Genomic DNA, 22,067 nt, shown 5'->3' on the forward strand with positions numbered 1-22,067 from the left:
TTAGTACAAACAGGGGCTGACCTGAGGAAGAAGGAACGTTAAGGGCTTAGCACTTATGATGCACCTTAGAGTGACCCAACCCCACCCACGCATTGCTGCGGTCATTCCACCTTGGTTCCGGCTCCGCCTCCGTCCCACCTTCTTTTCCCTCCTCCCGCCTCCAATCGCCTTGCGTCGAGCCACACTTCCCATGGCCGCCAGGACCCTACACCTTCCTCTGCGCGAGAGTCGCGCGCGCTCTCGCGCCGCCACCTCACTCAGCATCTGCCCTCCCTCTGCTTTTTCTGATTGGCTCGACTGTCAGTGACGTCAGCGTTCCTGTTTTCCTCCCCCCCCCTCCCTGAGCCCCCTCGCCTACCCGGAACTCGGTCCCGCCTCCTCCTGTCTTCTCCAGACGCTAGTCGAAACCTGATCGGCCCCTTTCTCCGCGGCACGGGAGGAGCCCGGAGAGCTGGCGAAACCAGGAAGGCACTGGAGGTGACGCGCACGCGCACGCACCCACGCACGCACGTCCGAGGCTGGCAGGGCTCAGGCTCGCGCCCGGACTCGCCCCGCATCCGTGCCAGAGGCTCGCGCACTCAGCGGGTTGGGCTGCGGTGGCGGCGGCGGCGGCTGCTGTGGGAGCCCGAGCGCTGCGCGTGCTAGGTCCCAGACGCGTCTGCGGCGCTCGCCTCGCCACCCTCCTCTCTCACCTCAGTCTCCGCGCCGCGTTCTGAGGGAAGGAACGGCGCTAGGCTAGCGAAGCCCGAGCGCACCGCTGGCTGCCTCCGACACCGCCCTGCGTCCCTTCGCGGTCGCGGGCCTGGCTGGGTGCTAGGCGACTCTGCGGGGAGGCGGCGGCGACGGCTGCCGGTCGGTGGAGTCACTCTCCCTTCAGCCTCGCCCCTCTGCTCGGCCCTGCAGGGGCCGAGAGGACTCCGAGGCTGCCCCTTCCGCTCGGCCCTCTTCGTCAGCCGGTTGGAGCTGCAGCGGTCTGGAAGAGGTCTTTGAGCTGAGGCGGCGGCGGCGGCTCCTCCGGCTCCATCATGTCCGCGGGCGGAGACTTCGGGAATCCGCTGAGGAAATTCAAGCTGGTGTTCCTAGGAGAGCAGAGCGGTGAGTGCGCGGCTCCCCCGCTCCTGGCAGCCGGCCGCGGCTTCCCCGCACCGCCCCCAGTGCAGCCCTTCTGGTCGCTGAGGCTCCCCGCCGGCCTCGCTCTTCCTAACCCCCCTCCCCACCAGCCCTTTCCCGGGTCCCCTGGCTCCCCTTGTCCCTGGCTCCTCCTCGCTAGGATCTGTCGGGCTTTTAGCCGAGACCTCCGATCCTCGTCCGGACTCCGCCGCCCGCTGCCGGGCCCTCTCGGGCCGCTCTGTCCTCCTCAGCCCTCACCCCGCCCAGCCTCCAGTCCATCCCTTTCTTCCTCTGCTCTGCGTGGTCTCCTCCACCGGGGCCGGCTTTCTGGGGCCCCACCCTTGTTCCTTGCTCCTTTTCCGGTTCCCATTGGAACTGGGAGTGAGGTCCCACTCCGAGAAGCCCCCAACTCTGGGGAACGGGCCGCTCTTCAACCTTGGATGAAGGAGGGTGGGATCTGGGCGTTGTTTTCCCCTGAGGCTTGGCTCTGAGTTGTACAAGTCTCCTGGAAGGTGCGAAGTGGTGGTCAGAGAAAAACAATTCTCGCTCAGTTTTCACCTAAATGAAGAATTAGTTAGGGTTAGTGAGTTAATATATTTCAACTGAAATCGACTTGAAAAGAGGTGGCGTTGCCAGTGATGATTTTGGTCCCTTGGATTGGGACTGGTTGGAAATCCTTATTTTCTATTGATTTTCATCATTGACAATTCTCTTGGCACTGTTGATGCCTTTTCGATCTCTGCCAGATGCTATGTCATGATCAGTTTACTTCGAATTTTTCTCTTCTCACTTCCCCCTTTTCTCGTTTCAACATGAAATATTTAGGTATCTTTATGATGATAAAAGCAAGGATTAACGGGTGAAATGTTAATTATTAATTTCTTCTTGAGTATTTTCCAATTACATATTTAAGATGTATGTGAGAGGCTTAAAATAATACATCTTTGTTTTGTAAGATTGCCTTTGGGTAATAGGGTAATACTATTTGAGTTAACTGATTTTTTTTTTAATATATACCTAATATTTCATAGGATCCTGTGAGTGAAATTGTAATGTCATTTGCCTGGTCAAGGTTCTGCAGTCACTGTTCTTTCTAATAGATACAAGGTACTAATTTTGTAATGGTTGTCACGAAGATTACTTGTTTCAACAACTTTATATTATACAAACTGAACAGTAATTCAGAGATTATAATCTTTGTTTTTCCTCTACATTTTTCTTGACCATCATTAAATTCAGACACTGGGGGATTAGTTCCAAGTAATCAAACAATGAATACCTACTAAGTATCTTAGATGAAGTTATGGAGAACATTATTTGGAGTGGAAAGCATATAACTGGTAAAATATTCTTAGCTTTTATTGCTAGGTTGAACTATTTATACCAATTTGGAACTTTATATCTGGTTAACACCGATTGCAATTTTACCTTCAGCAGGACCTGAGAAATAATTTTTCCTCATATGTTTGGATTTGTCTTCCCTATAACCTTGTTTAATGGAAGGAGCTCTTCTCCCTCTTGTTTGCTTTTGGATATTTCTTAAGTATAAACGTCCAGGCCAGCAAGATGGCTCAGTGAGTAAAACAGGCACTCATTACCACATCTGACAACCTAAATTCAATCCCCAGGCCCTATACAGTAGAAAGGGAGAGCCAACTCTCAGTTGTCCTCTGATCTCCATGAACATCCACCTACAATAAATACATAAATGTAAGAATAAAAATTTTTTTTTCTCGGAGCTGGGGACCAAACCCAGGGCCTTGCGCTTGTTAGGCAAGCGCTCTACCACTGAGCTAAATCCCCAACCCAAGAGTAAAAAATTTTTAAATAAAATAAGCATTTCCTTAGGTGAGTAACTTGATGAAAACCTGTGAAATTGATCCTGATCCTCCTGTTAGTGTTACATGGCAGTTTCAGGACAGTGCCGTACATAAACTAAAGTTCATTGGTCATTGTTAATAATAGGTTTGAGTGTGCTTATTGTACAGTCTATGGAGATTGTTGACTGCTTCATGTGTGATACAGGACTAAATTTAGTTTACACAAAAATCCATTAATCTTTCTGTTCAAGTTTTTATCCTACATAGAGGTCTTAACTTATACTTAACTACAGGTTTCCTTTGGATTTCTTGAGTGTGTTAGAGTTTTATGACTTCTCATTTTCTTTGGTTACTCTTTTTCTTTTTGAGCTAGAGTTACATTCTGATAGCCCAGGCTGGCTTCAAATTTGGAGTTCTTTTGCCTCAGCTTCTGAGTTCTGGGATTTCAGGGGGAGCTACCATACCCATTTTTATTTTCATTTCCTTTCTTTTTTTTCTATTTGAAATTTTTTTTGAGGCAATTTCATGTAGTTTCATGAACTAGATCTGTATAGACCAAACTTGCCTTGAATATCTGATGATCCTGTCTCCACCCAAGTGCTGGAATTACAAGTGTTTGGTTACAAGTGGAATCACTGTGTTTGGTTTATGTGGTACTAGGTACCACAGATTTAGTTAATGGCATGAGTTTTGGCAGTCTTATTTTCTCTTTATTCTAGTATAAATAGATTAATAATAATAGATTAATATTATTAATAATAAATAGATCTAGTATATGATAAAGGAATGTTAAACTACATAAGTCCTAACATCTCCTTCAGGAGAATCTTTACACCATACATACTGAGCTATAGCCTCAGTCATAAAAAAATTAATTTTTTTAAGTTGGCAAATAGAGTATGGAAAACAGTAATATGTTTTAATATGGCTTTTTCATTGTGTGTGTGTGTGTGTGTGTGTGTGTGTGTGTGTGTGTGTGTGTGTGTGTAAGTAGAGAGAGACAGACAGTGTAGCCCAGGCTGGCCTTGAAGGTACCAGATCCTCCTATATCAGCTTCTCAGGTCTGTCATTTCTTTCTTTAGATAATTTATCAACTATTCCTTTTCATTCATTCTCAACCTTCCCAAGTGGAAACTAAATAATACCTTGTTAGATTTAACTATGTATGTATGTATACATTTCTATATATTAGCATAGTTTTAGATTTATGGAAAATTGAGAAGATAGTACAGAGGATACCTATGCATCCTGCACCCTCTTTCCAACTAGTACCTTACATTAATAAGGTACATCTGTTAAAATTAAATGGCCAAATATTGATTATATTATCTAAAATTCATTATTTATTTAGATTTCCTTAGCTTTAAAAACAATATTCTTTTTCTGTTTCAGCTTTCCTTTCTATATATAGAAACAACCTTTCTATATATAATTTAACCACATTACATTAAGTTATATATCAGATTTCACTTGTTCTCTTTAGGGTTATGTTTGCATGCTTTTTGCTCTTTAGAACTGTGAGGTTAATTATCTTTTGAGATCATCATATTGCTAAGTAATGCTATTCAATACATTTGACACTGAAAGATTGATTTTTGTTTTCACAGTCAGTGTCTGTAGCTTTCTTATGCATTAGTAAAGGCCTGTAGAATCTATGTTACATTGATGTAAGTTGCTATGAATTATTTATTTTTAAGTCTGTTAGAAATCCACAATTAAGCTTTTAAAGACTGTGGTCTTTGGAATAGCCTTCTTTGTTTTCTTAATAGTATTTACCACATTTATAATATTTTATGTGTTTGTTTTATGTGTTTCCCAGGGCAGAACAGAATGCAAGCTCCATAAAAATTATCGTTTTATGTTCATCGAACCCTTATTACTAGCAGAGAACCAGTTTCATGGTTGCTGCTCAGAAATTTGGTGACCAAACAGTAGTTAAATGTAATAGTCGTCAAAGCTATTAGCCTATTGACTGTTTCTCTAAAACACTAAAAGAACTCATTTGTCTACATATTATACTTTTTTTCCATTTTGATTTAATAAATAGGATTTCTTTCCCCAGCTAAAACTATTAACTTATTTGCTGTTAGTATAATACAAAAAAGTATGGCAAATATGCAGATGATGTGGTCATGTGATTTATTTAGCTTTTCAAATGAACGACACCTTGTTTTAGCACTTGACAGATTTCGTTAATGGCATGAGTTTTGGCAGTCTTATTTTCTCTTTATTCTAGTAGTATGTGATAAACTCCATAAGTCCTAATATCTCCTTCAGGAGGATCTTTTGTTATTATCAGGCTATTGTCTAGAAATCCAGAGGGGCCTTTAGGAGTGTCATTAAGTGGTTTACAATGGAATTTACTGCAAATGTAATTGTTATTGATTATTAGTGAACATGATGGTAAGGAGACATGCATAACTAATACTGCTTTTTTCACTTTGCATTACCTTTTTTCTGACAACTTTTTGAACTACAATATGCTAAGTAGGGAAAAGGTGTCAGAGACTAGTAATACTGAGTGCTATAATAGTGTAGTATGGGTCACTCTGCTGTATTGGGTATTTTGCATTTATTCTCTGAAAATTCCTTATGGGTAGAACCTATTTTTTTTTTTTTTTTTTGGTTCTTTTTTGGAGCTGGGGACCGAACCCAGGGCCCAACCCCTGGGTAGAACCTATTAAACACACTACTTAAGTGTTTACTGAACAATGAATTTGCCAGACTCTTAGAAAAATTTTACATTTAAATAGTCTTCATAATGGCACTATATACAATAATAAGTCCTGTTTATTATTTTTAATGATGAAGAAGCTGAAACATAAAAAGATGTTGAGTAATTTGCCAAAGGTCAGTGGCCAGTACTAACATTGGAAATTTGAACTTTGTGCTCTTAATCTTTACTATCAAGTTGTAAGGTTTAAAAATAAGATACAGGGGTTGGGGATTTAGCTCAGTGGTAGAGTGCTTGCCTAGCAACCGCAAGGCCCTGGGTTCGGTCCCCAGCTCCGAAAAAAAAGAAAAAAGAAAAAAAAATAAGATAGAAGATATTCCCTTTGAGTTTCTTAGTTTGCAAAATGAAGCTGCAAGGACAAAATGGCCTGATACTATCAAATCCAGTAGCTCTCAAACTGACCTGCTGTTCCCCAGAAATCAAATAAGACCCTGCAAGGAGGGATCCATAAACCCCATATGGATCCAGAATATTAAGATGTTATATTTTTTCACTCTTACTTCCTTATAGGTATATAGTGTAATTTCTAAGAGCCTACCTGCTATGTGAAGCATGTCAAAAGCAACTGTAAGATATATCCGTCTTCCATTGAGTTAAACATTATGAAGCTTTGCAAATACTATAAAACACTGCCATTCTCATTGAGTTTTTGCTTGTACTTTTTTTAAATAAAAATTGTTGGACTGGAGAGATGGCTCAGGTTAAGAGCACTGACTGCTCTTCCAGAGGGTCTGAGTTCAATTCCCAGCAACCACATGGTGGCTCACAACCATCTGTAATGGGATCTGATGCCCTCTTCTGCTATGTCTGAAAACAGCAACAGTGTACTCATAAAAATAAAGGAAATCTTTAAAAAAATTTGTTAACATGTAATGAGATTTATTACTATTTTAGATATATTAAGTACTTTTAATTTTTCATAATTAGTTTTCAGTATACTAAATACTGATATAATCCTTTCACACACATTTCTTTAATGTCCTCAACAATTTGTAAGGACTAACAATCCAACCAAATGGTGATACTTCTCTGTAATCTCAGTACTTAGGAGGTAGAAACAAGAGGATCCAGAATTCCAGGTTCTCCTCTTATCCACGGAGCCATCTTGCTGGTCCTACTTTGTTTTTTTATGTCAAGGTTTCTTACTGAACCTAAAGGTTACTGATTCATCTAGACTGGCTGACCAGCAACCTCCAGGAATCTTACTGTCTCTGCATCTGCAATGCTGGGATTTCAGATATACATGGTGCCTGCCCTTCCTTTCTTTCTTCCTTCCTTCCTTCCTTCCTTCCTTCCTTCCTTCCTTCCTTCCTTCCTTCCTTTTTTAATGTCCAACTTGGATACTTAATGCACAGGACTTTATTTCCCTATTCCCTAGATTACTACTTCTTGGAGTTAGGAATGGTGATGAATGTCTGTAATCTTAGCATGGGAGGTCAAGACAAGATTATTGCTGCAAGTTTGAGGAAAACGTGGGTTTTATAATGAATTCAAGGCTAGCTGTCTCAAAAAGGAAATGGGGCTGGAAAGATGCCTCAGCATTTAAGAGCATTTGTTTTGCAGAAGACCTCGGCTTGATCACAGCTATCCATAACTAAAACTTCAGGGGAGCCAAAGCCTTCTGACCTAGTGCACTAGGCTATGGGCACCAGGCAGGCACATAGTTTACATTTATGCAGGCGAAACACTCATGCATATAAAATAAATCTATAACAAATATTTAGGGGATAAAAAGCACCAAAAAGGTCTGGGTGTGGTGGCACATTTTTTTTTAATCCCAGCAATTGAACAGGGAGACACAAGTGTGTCCTGGTGAGTTTGAGGCCAATCTGGTCTACATAGTGAATTTTAGGTCAACCAGGGCTACGTAGTGAGAACTTGCCTCCAAAAACAGAACAAAAAATGAAGGAGTGGGTATACATTTTATTTAGAACTCCTGCCTTGTATGTTTAAACTCTGTCCCAAGTACCTGTGGGAGTATGACAAATAACAGTTAAAAAATTTGCCTTTCTCATTTTTTTCTTTTTTTAAAAAGTGTGTGTGTGTGTGTGTGTGTGTGTGTGTGTGTGTGTGTGTGTGTGTGTGTGTGTGTAAGTGTAGAATATATGCATACATGCATCTGTACTACGTGCATTACCCATTGAGGTCAAAAGAGGACATTGGATCCCACTTGGAACTGGGGTTATAACTTGAATCTAGGATCTCTGGAAGAGCAGGAAGGGCTCTTAACTGCTGAACCATCTCTCCAGTCAATTAGGCTAGGCTGGCCATCCAGTGAATTCACTGGCTTTTCCTTCCCAGCACTGGGATAGCAAACTGTACTCAGCCTTTTTCATTAGTGCTGTCGAGTAAACGCAGATCCTCATGCAAGCACCCTTCTCACTAAGCTGTCTGTCTAGTTTGTTTGTTTCCTTCCTTCCTTTCTTCCTTCCTTCCTTTCTTCCTTCCTTCCTTCCTTCCTTCCTTCCTTCCTTCCTTCCAGACAAGGTCTCAGGTAGGCCAGGGTGACTTCAAAAAAGAAAGGAAGAAAGAATTAAGGGCTGAAAAGGTAGCTCAACAGTTAGCACTTGCTGTTCATTTAAGCCCCTATTTTTTTTTTTTTTTTTTTGGTTCTTTTTTTCGGAGCTGGGGACCGAACCCAGGGCTTTGCGCTTCCTAGGCAAGCACTCTACCACTGAGCTAAATCCCCAACCCCACCCCTATTTGTTCTTAAAAGCAGGAACAGGCGATCATGGTAATACACTGCTGTAATCCTAACTCTTAAGGGTTTGAGGCAGGTAGGTCCAGCCATCCTTGTCTATATAGTGAATTTGGGTAGCAAGCAGCAAGACCTTTATTTATTTTTTTTGAAATAAAGAGGTTGTTTAATATAATCCAAAACCTAGACATCTCTGCAATCAACGTAGGCCACAATATAGTAATGAACCATACTAAGTGGTATAGTCCACTGTGGAGTGTGGTCTTACTCATTCTGCCAAATAGCATGAATTGGTTAAGGTTATTAGCAAGACCTTTATATTATTAGGTTTTTATTTGTTTGTTTGGAAATGGGAACTCACTGTGTAGCATCATTTGACCTGAAACTTGCTATGTGTGCTAGGTGTCCTAAATTTAGAGATCTGCCTACCTCTGCATTTCCAGTACTGGGATTAAAGGCATCCCCCCACCACACACACACACTGTTAGTTTCATTTTTATTTTATGTGTATTCATATTTTATTTGCATGTATATATTGCAAAACATGAGCATGCCTGGTGCCTTGAGAGGCCAAAAGAGGTTGATGGATCCTCTGGGACTAGAGTTACAGATAGTTGGAGCTGCCATGCAGGTAGTTAGGAACCAAACCTAGGTCCTCTGGAAAACAGCAAGTGCTCTGAACCCCACTGAGCCTTCTCTCCAGCCACATAGGTCTTTGTAAGTTAACCTCTCATTTACTTTATCTATATCCGTTCTTAAGTACTCAAAACATTAGTGATTTTTGGCTAAATTTTTATTTTTTACATATAATCCAGGATTTCACTTGTAGGCCCATTTGTGTTTTGTTTTTTTTTCAGTGCTAGTTCTAATGTTAGATCGTTAGTTTTGTTGGCCATATTACCTGTAGAATTACTATATTCTGGACAGAATAATCCTGGTTGACATTTTTTTCTCGTGTGTGTGTGTTTCTATGTATGAGTTCATGTGTGAGCTTGTGTGTGGAAGTCAGAAGACAAAGTTGGATGTTGTTACTAGGATCTCGTCCCTTCTGTTTCTCTCATTGACTTGGCACTCACTGGTTAGACAAGGCTATCTGACAGGCCAGAGAGTCCCAAGAAACCACCTACTTCTTCCTCCCAGTGCTGAAATGATAAACAGATGTCTACATGGCTAGCATCTCTCCCCCTTAAACCTTGCTTTTTGGGGTCAACACTGAACTAAAGACTTTAGATATGCTAGCTAGGCAAAACTTTCCTAACTGCTCTATCCTTAGCCCTAGTCAGTGGAGTTCTTTTCTGTGTTTATCTGTTTCCCCATGTACACAGCCCTCTTTCTCTTTATATAGCACAGGCTGACCTGGAACTTGATATTTCTGCCTTAGTCTCTTGTATGCTAAGACTACAAGTGAGCTTCCATGCCTGGGTTACGAATTTCTTTTTCTTTTCTTTTCTTTTTTCTTTTTTTCCTTTTTTTCGGAGCTGGGGACCAAACCCAGGCCCTTGCGGTTGCTAGGCAAGCGCTCTACCACTGAGCTAAATCCCCAACCCCTGAATTTCTTTTTCATAATCATACTTTGAAGTGAATAGCAGCTCTCAAAACTTTTAATATTTAAATGATTTTTTTTAAGTAGTGAAAAGAAGAAAATAGAGACTTAGTCAATGTAGCCACCTTGGGAAAAGTTCAAAGAGATAATGACTCCTCTAAATCATCTAGCAAGTGACTTTAACCATAAAGCAAGATTGACCATAGACAGGTGGTTCTGAGTTGTGTAAGAAAGCAGGCCGAGCATGGGAGTGAGCAGTAAACAGTGTTCTCTGGCTTCTGCCTCAGTTCTTATGATGTGAAAGTATAAGACAAACCCTTTCCTCCCTAAATTGCTTATGGTCATGGTGTTTTATCACAGCAATAGAAATCCTAACTAGGACAATAAGTAAGCAATAAGTATGATGTATTTTAAAAGTTAAAGCCAGGGATTGGAGAGGTGGCTCAGTAGTTAAGAGCATTGGCTATTAGCAGACCCTGGCTTTATTCCCAGCACCCACATAGCCACTCACAACCAGTAACTTCAGTTCCAGGAGATCTAGTATCCTCCTCTAGATCTTCCAGCACCAGGCACACATGTGGTGCAGAGAATACATGTAAGCAAAACACCCATACACATAAAATAATTTTTTAAGAAGAAAAGTTAAAAGATAGGCTTGGCCTCCCATACCTGTAATTTCCATACTTAAAAACTTGAGGCTAGGGGTTGGGGATTTAGCTCAGTGGTAGAGCGCTTGCCTAGCAAGCGCAAGGCCCTGGGTTCGGTCCCCAGCTCCGAAAAAAAGAAAAAAACAAAAAAAAAAAAACCAAAAAACTTGAGGCTAGCCTGGTCTACAGTGTGAGATCCTGTGTTTTTGTTTTTTTTTTTTTTTCTTCTTTAATTTGTGATTTAATCATATGTGGTTTTGCATTCTTCAGATGTTTTCCCTTGGAGTTGGAGAGATGGATCAGTGGTTAAGAGCACTGGCTGCTCTTCCAGAGGATCTGGGCTGAATTTCCAGCACCCACATGACAGCTCCTTAAGCTCCCAATTGTTTGTAACTCCAGTTCTAAGGGATTTGACGCAGTCACACAGACATATATGCAGGCAAAACACCAATGCAAATTAAAATTTTTAAAATAAAAATGAATGCATATATTTTCCTTTTTTAATCTGAGAAATTTTAATATATAAAAGTACAGAGATTGTCATAAACTATTAATGCTTAATCAGTAGATACTAGTATTCTTTTAACTATATAATATACCCACCCACAAGTTGCACCTCCTCAAAATCTGTTATTTTGATTCTTTTTAAAATTACATATACTTATTATTTATGTATATGCATGCACTCATACCTGCTGTGGTAAGTGTGGCAGAAAATAAACAATTTGTAGGAACTTTATCTTTCTACAATATGGGTTTTGGTGCTTAGGTCATCAGACTTGGTGGCAAACACCTTAACAGGTTGAGCCTTCCCTCTCCCTTTGTTTTGGAAATGTCTTACTCTATAGCTTAGAGTGGTTTTGAACCCATGTGGTGGTTTGAATATGATTGGCCCAGGGAGTGGCTGTATTAGGAGGTGTGGCCCTATTAGAATAGGTATGGCCTTGTTGGAGGAAGTGTATCACTTTGGGGGTGGGCTTTGAGAGAGATTCCTCCTAGCTTCCTTTAGAACAAGACGTAGGACTCTCAGCTCTTCCAGTGCCATGCCTGCCTAGATGCTGCCATGCTTCCTGCCATTATGATAATAGATTGAACCTCAGAACCTGTAAGCCAGCCCCAATTAAATGTTGTCCATTATAAGAGTTTCCTTGGTCATGGTGTCTCTTCACAGCAATGGAGACAGTAACTCAGACAACCCATAACAGTCTTTCTGCTTCAGCCTTCCAAGTGATGCTGGGATCAGAGGAGTGAATTACCAATGCCTGATATAAAGTGGATCATCTTGAAACAATTTACTTGGTTCCTAAAAAGATTGAAAGCATCATTGAGATATCCTTGATATTTGTGTATACATGTGGTTGTTCACAGAAGCCTTCCTTATACTGATATGCTTTATGTGTTTTTGATATTTACTATTTCAAGCTCTAATATCTATAGATTAGTGTTTTTTAGTTGAACTCTCTGAGGTGTGAGAATTGTTCCATATTTGTTTTGTCTAGTATACGACTGTTAGGACTGGGTAATTTGCTTTTACATTTTACTGACTTTTAGCTTCAATAACTTCATGTGGTTAGTAAACTTTTTCTGATCTAACCCTTCTATTAAAACTAAAGACTATCCCTTCAGAAATACTTGTGCACATACTTTGGGAAAAACCATTAATACACACACACACATAATATATACATACTGTATATGTGTGTGTGTGTGTATGTATGTATGTATGTATGTATATATGTATGTATGTATGTATAGGGGCTAGAGAAATTGGAGAGAATGCTCAGTGGTTAAGGGCATTGGCTGTTCTTCCAGAGAACCTGGGCTCTATTCTCATTACACACACAATGGTTTACAACCGTCTGTAACTCCAGTTCCAGAAAATACCACATCTTCTGGCCTCTGAGGGCACCAAACATGCACACAGTGCAGGCCAAACACTTATACATATAAAATAAAAAATAAACAAAATAAAGAGATCTGTAAAATTTTATGGTATATATAACCCTTGTATGTTTATGTATATATAACCCAGCATTTCAGAGGCTGAAGCATGAGGATTTCAATTTCAAGTTCAGTGCTTACATAGAGAGATTTTTCCAAAAACGGCAACAGTAAAAACAATCCCAAAAAACCAAAGCAAAAACCTCATACTTCAAAATAAATTTGTTGAATAAAGGAAGAAAGGGGAATATAATGACTCAAATTCAGATAGGTTTTTAAGCCATTAAAGATATTTCAACCTGTAGTTAGTCTTTAACAACAGCCATGGAGGGGGGCGGGGAACTACTCTTAATACCTTTTAGAGCCTAAATCTTGGTGTCTAGGTCTTTGTTATTGTTGTTGTTGTTTTAAGGTAACAGGTGCAGAGAGTGGTGTGACCCCTGTCTAATCCCAGCATTTCAGTTACTAAAATTCAGAAATACTATGCATTTGAGTCCAGCCTGGGCAACATCCCAAATTTCAGGTCAGCCTAGGATACACAATGAGACCCTGTCTCAAAAAGTCAGAAGCTAGGGATATAATTCAGAATAAAGTTCTTGCTCTGTGTTTGATCCCTAGTACTACAAAAAGTAATAGGAAAACAAAGTAAGATGACAGAATATCATCATTGTGCTTAAGAAAGCTAAACTCTTTTAAGCTCAATGGCTCACGTCTTTAATCTCAGCACTAGGGAGGTAGAAACAGTCAAGCCTGCTCTTTATTAAGATCCAGGCCAAAAATCAGACCCCATTTCAAAAAACAAAACAAACAACCAAAAAAGAAACAAAACTCTGATCCTACGTCCACAAGCTTATAATTAATGTGTGTGTTTTTCTAGCCCCCTCAAATTTTAGCATAGGGCTGGGCTTATGCTTATCACACAGCATACTGATACCCACTGATGATATGGAAGAGATACATAGGGTAATGTATGAAGAGGGTTGAGATTGGGGCCATGCTCTTTCTAATCCTTGCACACCTCTGTGCTTTTTAGCAACCCAGAACTTCTCCAGTTGCTGTCTTTTTAGATTTTTATAAGGAAGCTTCTATACTTTGGCTATTAACTGATTAGCTCAGTCTCTGCTTCTGCTCTTATTCTAGAGATAGGGCTAAAAGTTCTAACTCTAATCATATGATTAGATCTGAACACTAGTTTTCCATCCTTTGGGATTTTCAGAAACAACCTTTTTGACATTAAGTTAGAGCGGCTTATTAGGAATAATACAGGATGGTCCATTTGGTCTTACTACTTCTATCATAAGTAAAACACAAGAGCTTTAGAAGGTATATAGTAGAAGGTATATAGTTTGAATTTAAGTAGACAGAAGTACACATTTTTTTTTACTATGTTACACCCCTAAATTTATGTTAAGGTCATAATCTGCAGTGTCTTAGCATGTGAGGGGTTTTGGAGAAATAGTTAGACTGAGATAATACTGGGTATGGTCCTAATACAGTAAAATTGATAGACTAATAAAGGGGAAATTTAACCACATTTGTACTGAGAGAGGAGTAAGAAATGATCGAGATCATGTTGAAACTCTATATACCAAAGAATGCCAAGGATTGGTAGAAAACCAGCAGAATCTCTGGAAAAGGAGTAGAGCACGTTTGCCCTCAGAAGGACCCAACACTGCTAATCTTGTAACCTTGGGTTTCTTGTCTACAAAACAGTGAATTATTTTCTGTTGTTAAGTTACTTATACTTTATTATAGCATCTCTAGCAAGTTACAATGTGTAATATTATTTTGCAACTAAACATAAAATCCATCTAGTACTTCTGACAACTGTAATGGTAAATATGTATCTTCATTTACTGTAAAACTAACATTTTTTAAAATTACTATCATTTTATGTGTATAAGTGTTCTGCTTTCATGTATGTCTGTACAACATATGTTTCTGGTGCCCATAGAGGCCAGAAGAGGGTGTGGCATGCTCTGGGACTGCAGTTATGACAGCTGTGAGCCACCATGTAGATGCTTCTAATCAAACTAGGGTTCTCTGGAAGAGCAACTAGCACACTTAGCCTCTGAGGTACCATATCTCCAGCTTCACTGACCTTTTTTTTGAGTAGTCAAACTACTTTTTAAAAAAAATTAAATTAGTATTAATAACTTTATGTAAATTAGTAATTTCCAGGTATGAGGATATTTGTTTTCATATTTAATGCTATTAACTAATATTTGATTACTTGCTACATATCATGTTGTGTTGTGAATACCTTACAGTTTTAGTTCTAAAAACTAATCCTAAGAGCTTTTCCAAGTGATTGATTTCTGTACTAGAGCAAGAAAAATATAAGATGTTCCTGGAGTTTCTGGTAATGGCAAAATGTTAGAAGTTGCTTAAAAAGAGGAAAGGAGCATGTTGAGAGAGGGGGCTGAAGTACAGTGGCAGGGTATTTGCTGAATTTGCAAGGCCTTGGGTTTGATCTCAGCACCACAAAACTAGAGCCGTTCTGAAAAAGTTTCCAATAGAGAAAGCTGAAATACTTTCAGCAACAAGATAATTACAGTACTGGTTTGGAACCTACAGAACTAAAGTATACATGAGTATATTATTGTAAATATTTAAGTAAAGTGGAAAGGAAAGTTTATTCTTACAAAAGAACCCTAATTAGGGGCTGCTGAGATAGCTCAGCATTCAAGAGCACTGGCTGCCCTTCCAAAGGATTATGGGTTGATTCTTAGTACCAAATCAGAAATTTCAGTCCTCTTCTGGTCTCTTGAGGGCACTACACACGCATTATACATTGACATGACATGCAGGCAAAACATCTATACACATAAAAATAAGTAAAATTTTAAGATGAATTCTAATTAATAAATATAGCTAGAAATAAGGAGAATTTTTCCATTGCACACCACAGTATTAATGGCTGTAGATAAAATTCTTTGATGCAAGTTACAATTAATGGACAGAAGTTTAAGAACAGAATGGTTGCGTAAGTTGAAACACTGAAGATAAGTCATATAAGAAAGAATTTCCTGACTGAAGTTGTAGAAATATTAGAGTAAGTTTGAAAGCATCTGGATAATGTATTTTCCAAGTAGACAAATTCTTTTGTGAAGAGGTAATTATACAGATTCAGGAATATCCATTCAATATTGAACTCACAATGTTCTATTTAATAGTTTTTAGATGGTGTTCTTTGTCTCAGTATAACCTTTCTTTTTTATCAGAATAGCTTATTCATGTTTTTACTTAATTTAGTGTTATATAAACTGTTACAATGATATTGGTAGGTGGAATAGGAAAACAGAATAAAATGTATGAAGCTTGTTTACATAGGAAGGAGTGTTTACTCAGGCTAAAGGTAATTGATTTAATTACTTGGAATTTTTTCTTATGAACGGCAGTGGTTCTTAAACACCATTTATGGGTCTGGCTGCATTTAGATTCCTACGCAGATATTTTAGAATATAAATACTAGGGCTAGAGAGATGGCTCAGTAGTTAGAAGCACTAGCTGATCTTCCAGAGAGTCTCTGTGAGTAAAACACCCATACACATAAAATAAGTGATTTTAAAATCTGAGATCTGGGGTTGGGATTTAGCTCAGCGGTAGAGTGCTTGCCTAGGAAGCACAAGGCCCTGGGTTCGGTCCCCCTCTTAAAAAAAAAAAAAAAAAAAAAAGAACCAAAAAAAAAAAAAATCTGAGATCTACTGACAAGCAGCGAGGGTGAAGAGGGAGGTTGCCAGAGCAGTGCTGGCAGAATTTGGCTACCAGAGCACTTAGTTTAATTGGCAAGAAAACCATTTCTACCTTGGTATATGTCTTGAGTACATAGGAGTATTATGAAAGAGTGAAAAGAGTCATTTCTACCTCAATATGTATACATGGAAGTGTTATGTTCTCCCTGGTTATGTTGATCTGCGTGACCAACCCCTGCCTGATGTGGCCCATGTCAGGCTGTTGTCTGCCAGCCAGAAGGCCCTTGAAGGAGAAGGCTGGCCTGGAGCAGCTTGTGCAGGGATGAGAAAGTCCAATTGTACTTCCTCCAGTTTAACAAGAGCTTTGTTTAGATAACAGGAACACCAATGGGTGGAAGACAGTTATGGGCATGGCCATGTTTTTCATGGGGTTCATGCTCTAATTCAGCTGTGGGAGCACTATGGGTTCAGCCCCATCCTTTTATAGCTTTGATGGAGACTGGGTGGCCATGAAGACACAGCAGGTGCTTGATTTCTCTGCCAAGTAGGAATATAACAAGAACAGGTAGAAAAAATGAGACCCCCCTGCTTGCTTCCTTTCCCTCCCTCAGTCAGCATGCTGCGTCCAAGTCTGTTATAATAAATGACCGGTTTATGAGGAAAAAAATGTTTAAAATTAAAAAAATAAAAATCTGAGATGTAACTTATGATAGTTCTCTAGGATCATTCTGTCTACCTAGGATTGCTTTGGCTGTGCAAGGTCTTTTGTATTTCCATGTGGATAGTTTATCTTTAATACTTATGTAAAGTATATCATTGAATTATGATTGAGATTGCATTGAGTTCTGTAGGTTCCATCTAGTAATTTACTTATTTTCACAGTGTTCTACTAATCTAGAAGTATAAAAGTCCATTGTCTAGTTTCTTTGGTTACTCTTTTCTGTGTCATAAAGTTTTCATTGATGGTCCTTCACTTCCTTGGTTAGGTTTATTACTAGGTACTTAAAATTTGGGGTGGGGGGTAGAAAGCTGGTTAAAGCACTGGCTGCTCTTCCAGACAGCCTGGGTTTAACTCCTAGCATCTACCCACATGGTGGTTCACAACTATCTGTAGCTTCAGTCACAAAGGATCCAACACCCTTTTCTGGCCTCCCTGGGCAACAGACATGCTGGTATCATACAGACATAACATCACGCAAAGCACCTGTGCATATAAAAATAAATAGAAAAGGTGAAAACAGTTTGTTCCTTTAATTTTTTTAAATTTAATTAAGATATTTTCTCTGATTTCCTTCTCAGTAAATTTGTTATTGGTAACCTACAGTATGTGTGTTAATTACTATCTTATACTTTTACTGAAAGTGTCAGATCTAGTGATACTTGGTAGCATCCACAGCATTTTAAGTATAAAATTGGGTCATCTGTGAAAGGACTCTACCTTTCCTATTTTTATCTCTTTTATATAATCTTTCTCTATCTTGTTGCTCTAGCTAAGACTAGGGTGGATTTATTTATTTATTTATTTATTTATTTATTTATTTATTTATTTATTTTTTTGGTTTTTTTTTTTTTTTTTTTGGAGCTGGGGACCAAACCCAGGCCTTGGGCGCTTCCTAGGCAAGCGCTCTACCACTATTTAAATCCCAACCCTGGATTTATTTTTTTTAATAAGATTTATGTTTATTGTTTTTAATGGGGCTATGTGTGAGTGCAGATGCTCACAGAGACCAGAGGAGTTATTTCTCCCTATAAACTTACAGGCATGTAAGACTTACAGGAGACTTAACAGACTTATGAGCCTGTTACTGGGAATTGAACTCGGGTCCTAGGAAGAGCAGTCAGTGCTCTTACCTGATGAGCCATCTCCCCAGCCTGGTGTCTATTTTTGACAGTCTTACTGTAGCTAGCCTAGCCATGAACTCAGAGATCTGTCTGCCTCTGCCTGTGCCATAAGGCCAGTATAAGACTTTGAGTACTATGTTAAGTAGGCAGTGTGTGTATACCTCTCTGTCTCATTCCAGATTTTCAGAAGATTCAATATAATATTGGCTATAGGTTGTCATATATGATCTTTATTGTTCTGTGGTATGCTTTATTCACTCCTAATTTCTTCAGAACTTCTATCATGAAAGCATGTTGAGCCTTGTCAGATGTTTTTCTAGAGCTAGGTAGATCAGTTGGTAAAGTGCTCAAACATGAGGATTTTAATTCAATTTCCAGCTCGTACATAAAAACTGGACAGGGAGTGTGAAGCAAACTATAGAGATAGTTCAGTGTTTAAGAACATTTGCTACAGCTAGTGGTGGGCAATGGTGGCATATTCCTTTAATCCCAGCACTCAGGAGACACAGGCAGGCAGATCTCTCTGAGTTCAATGCTAGCTTGGACAGAGTGAGTTCTGGGATAGCCATACACAGAAACCCTGTCTCAAGAAAACAAACAACATCAACAAAAGAACACTTACTGTTCTTGTAGAAGACCTGGTCAATTTCTAGCACTCACATGATGTTATCAACCATCTGTAACTCCAGTTCCAGAGATTCTAACACCTAGTTCTGACCTCTCTTGGTGCCAGGTGTGCAAACACTCATATACATAAAATGAAATTTAAAAATCTAAAATATTTTTTTGTTTGTTTTGTTTTGTTTGTTTGAAACAGGGTTTCTCTGTGTAGCCTTGGCTGTCCTGGAACTCACTATAATATAGACCTGGCTGACTTTGTTTTCAGAGATCTGCCTGCCTCTGCCTCCCCATTGCTGGGATTCACAGCATGTGCCACCACTGCAGAGCTCTGTGAGCTAGAAGCCAGCCTAGTCTACATAGCAAGTTCCAGGACAGCCAAGACTGCAGAGAGACCCTGTCTCAAAAAAAAAAAAAAAAAAAAAAAAAAAAAAGAAAAAGAAAAAAAAAAAAAGAAAACCAAAAAACTCAAACAAACAAACAAAAAAACCACAGTAAGCCATTTTCTATAGTGCTAGACTGAGTCATCGTTTGTTTTCTTCTAAAATTAAAACAAATTGAAGCCGAGTAAGTGCTGTGGGAAACACCTGTGGTTCCAGCTACCTGAATGGGATGAGGACTTCAAGCCCAGCTTGGGCAAAGATGTATATTAACCTTATTTCCGAACATTTTGGGATTGTCTAGTTTTTTAGTTGTTTCTTATTAATTTTCTTTTTACTTGCTAAGCTATCTTTCTAGCTCATTTGTTAATTTTCATTGAGGACAAAAAAATGTGTGCGCGAGGGATGATAAGGAACAGGACAGGGTGTTAATTGTCCTAGAACTTACAGAAAACTATAGTGGCTTTAAATTTACAGAATCCTCTTGCCTCTACTTCCTTCTGTAGAGTGAGAATAAGAATAAAAGTTTCTTTAAAACATCTGGTATGGGGGTTGGGGATTTAGCTCAGTGGTAGAGCGCTTGCCTAGGAAGCGCAAGGCCCTGGGTTCGGTCCCCAGCTCCGAAAAAAAGAACAACAACAACAAAAAAATCTGGTATGTGCAACACTGTCATAATTGAGAATAAAATACTGTTATTGGGGAGTGAGGGTGAGACAGGATCTCTATATAGCCTTGGCTATACTAGTATACTAGAACTTACTGTATAGACCAGGGTAGCTTCAAACTCACAGAGATCCACCTGCTTCTGCCTCTTGAGAACTAGGAATGAAGGCACATACCACCATACTTGACAAAATACTCCTGTTTCATTTCAGGGAAATAGTTTAAGCTACAAGTGCTTTGTAAAATCTGAATTTTCTCTCTGTTCTTGAGATACTGTGATAGAGGGAAAATATATTTCTGCCCATTTTGAAGAAGGGTGTGAATCAGTGGGATAGAGATGTTTATTCAACTGCCTAGAGATTTTTATCTATTTCTGGACCCAATTGTGTTCCATTGATCTGCTTTTCTGTCTTTAAGCCAGTATTCTGTATCATACTGTCTGGACTCTGGCAGTTTATCATAGTCAGTTCTGAAGTTGTTCGCTACTATCAGGACTGTTTAACTATTCTAAATTATTTGTATTTCTAAATAAATTTAAGAATTGATTTGATTAAGATTTCAAAAAGCTTTTATGACTGGGCTTGTGTCATGTGTGATTTAGGGAGTCGTTTTTAGCATTGGTTATTTGTTCATTTATCTATTTATTTAGTTCATACCTGCATGTATGTCTGTGTACCAAGTGCATGCCTAGGGCTTGCAGAGTCCAAAAGAGGGAAACAGATTTCCTGAAACTTGCTTCACCATGTAGGTGCTAGGAATCAAACCTCTTCTACAAGGGCAACCAGCTATATAATGTAGCCTTCCATTTATTTAGATTTTTGTTGTTGTTGTTGTTTTTTCCTCAAAGTATTCTGTTGTATTGAATATTGAGATCTTACACATACTGTTAAGGATTCCTTATTTTTCTGGCTGTGGTGGTGCACACTTTTAATCCCAGCACTCAGAAGGTAGAGGCAAACAGATCTCTGTTCTAGGCCAGCCTGAACTACAGAGAGAGAGAGAGAGAGAGAGAGAGAGAGAGAGAGAGAGAGAGAGATCCAGAGATCCAGAACATCCAGGGCTACACAGAGAAACCCTGTCTCAAAAAACAAAACTATTTATCTCCAGAGACTGAGATAAGAAAATGACCAGAAGGCCTATCCAGCTACAGAGTTTAAGGCCAGCCTGGGCTATTAGCAAAAATTAGAATTATAGGGCTAGAGAGATGGCTCAGCCATTAAGAACACTGACTGCTCTTTCAGAGGTCCTGAGTTTAATTCCCAGCAACCACAAGGTGGCTCACAACCATCTGTAATGGAAGCAGATGCTCTTTTCTGAAGTGTACTCATATAAATAAATAACAAACAAAAAAAAAAAATCAGTGTACTCATATTAAAAAAAAGTTAGTTCTTAAAGCCCTTATCGATAACCCATCATAGCACTGCTTGTCTTTTGGTGCTTTTTACTCCTATGGATTTGATTCACTAAACAAATTGAGCATGAAATGGTGTGAGTTTTGTTTTGTTTGTTTGTTCATACCTCCCATTTTTCCCAAGTAATACCTGCTTTTGTTTTTGGTGAATTTGGAATATCAACATTATTGTTTTGTCCCATCCTATCTCTTCATTTTCCTTATCTTTTAGCTAAATTCTTTTTGCCTGTGCATTTAGTAAAGAAATCATTAACTGTTGAGACAGTCCTGTCAGCAATCGTTGGATAAAACCATTGAATATATTTTCCACTTAACATAATTGCAGTTCTTTGAGCAGTGCCTGGGAACCTAATGTACTTAATTAAGCATATTTCTCTCTTTTTCATTTCAGTTGGAAAGACATCCTTGATCACCAGATTCATGTATGATAGTTTTGACAACACCTATCAGGTATGTTTTTGCCAATTTATTGTTTATCTTTTTTTTTAAAGTTTATCTTAATATTAGGAGGAATGTCTAAAGTATTTTTAAAAGTTCATTTATTTACATGCAGCCATAGATATAAAAGTGCTTTGTATAATGTGTAAATTATATAAAATATAAGTGATCTTGCCCATAGTCATAACCTTATTAGTCAGTTTACTTCTTTCAAAGTCTATTGAAAAGTTATCTTTATTGTCATCATCTGAGAGAGAATTGGAAGTGATAGTAGATTTTTTTTTATTTAAATAAAGAACTTACTCAAGTCTGAGATTTCTTTTTGAGAGTTTATTTCAGCTTATGTCAGGATTTAGGCCATCCATCATGATGGGAAACTTACAGTGGACTAACTAGTTCACATAACTTGTCAGTAGATTGTAAGACATGCCAACACACAGGTACTTTTTTCCTTTTTCCTTCTAAAATGAGATCTGTTCATTTTATTTTATATGTGAGTGTTTTGCTTGCATGTATAATGTGCATGC

General features: G+C 39.0%; 1 protein-coding gene and 1 non-coding gene across 3 annotated transcripts in view; one reads left to right on the top strand and one right to left on the bottom strand.

Moving 5' to 3' along the window:
- The first annotated feature begins 432 nt into the window (after nt 1-432).
- The window catches only part of Rab6a (RAB6A, member RAS oncogene family), a 37,614-nt gene continuing 15,979 nt past the window's right edge, over nt 433-22,067 (top strand). Inside the window, exons 1-2 of one of the 2 annotated variants that reach the window (XM_032893057.1) lie at nt 433-1,095; nt 21,494-21,552. In XM_032893057.1, the coding sequence (XP_032748948.1) occupies nt 1,026-1,095; nt 21,494-21,552 (129 nt within the window). In that variant the 5' untranslated portion in view covers nt 433-1,025. The remainder of the gene's footprint in view (nt 1,096-21,493; nt 21,553-22,067) is intronic. The other variant, XM_032893055.1, reaches the window with a different exon arrangement.
- Nucleotides 8,564-8,704, bottom strand: LOC116894971. Its single transcript, XR_004387163.1, has one exon. It is a non-coding gene; the product is annotated as a small nucleolar RNA SNORA4 (small nucleolar RNA).

Source organism: Rattus rattus, chromosome 2 (assembly GCF_011064425.1).
Source record: "Rattus rattus isolate New Zealand chromosome 2, Rrattus_CSIRO_v1, whole genome shotgun sequence".
NCBI lineage: Eukaryota > Metazoa > Chordata > Mammalia > Rodentia > Muridae > Rattus > Rattus rattus.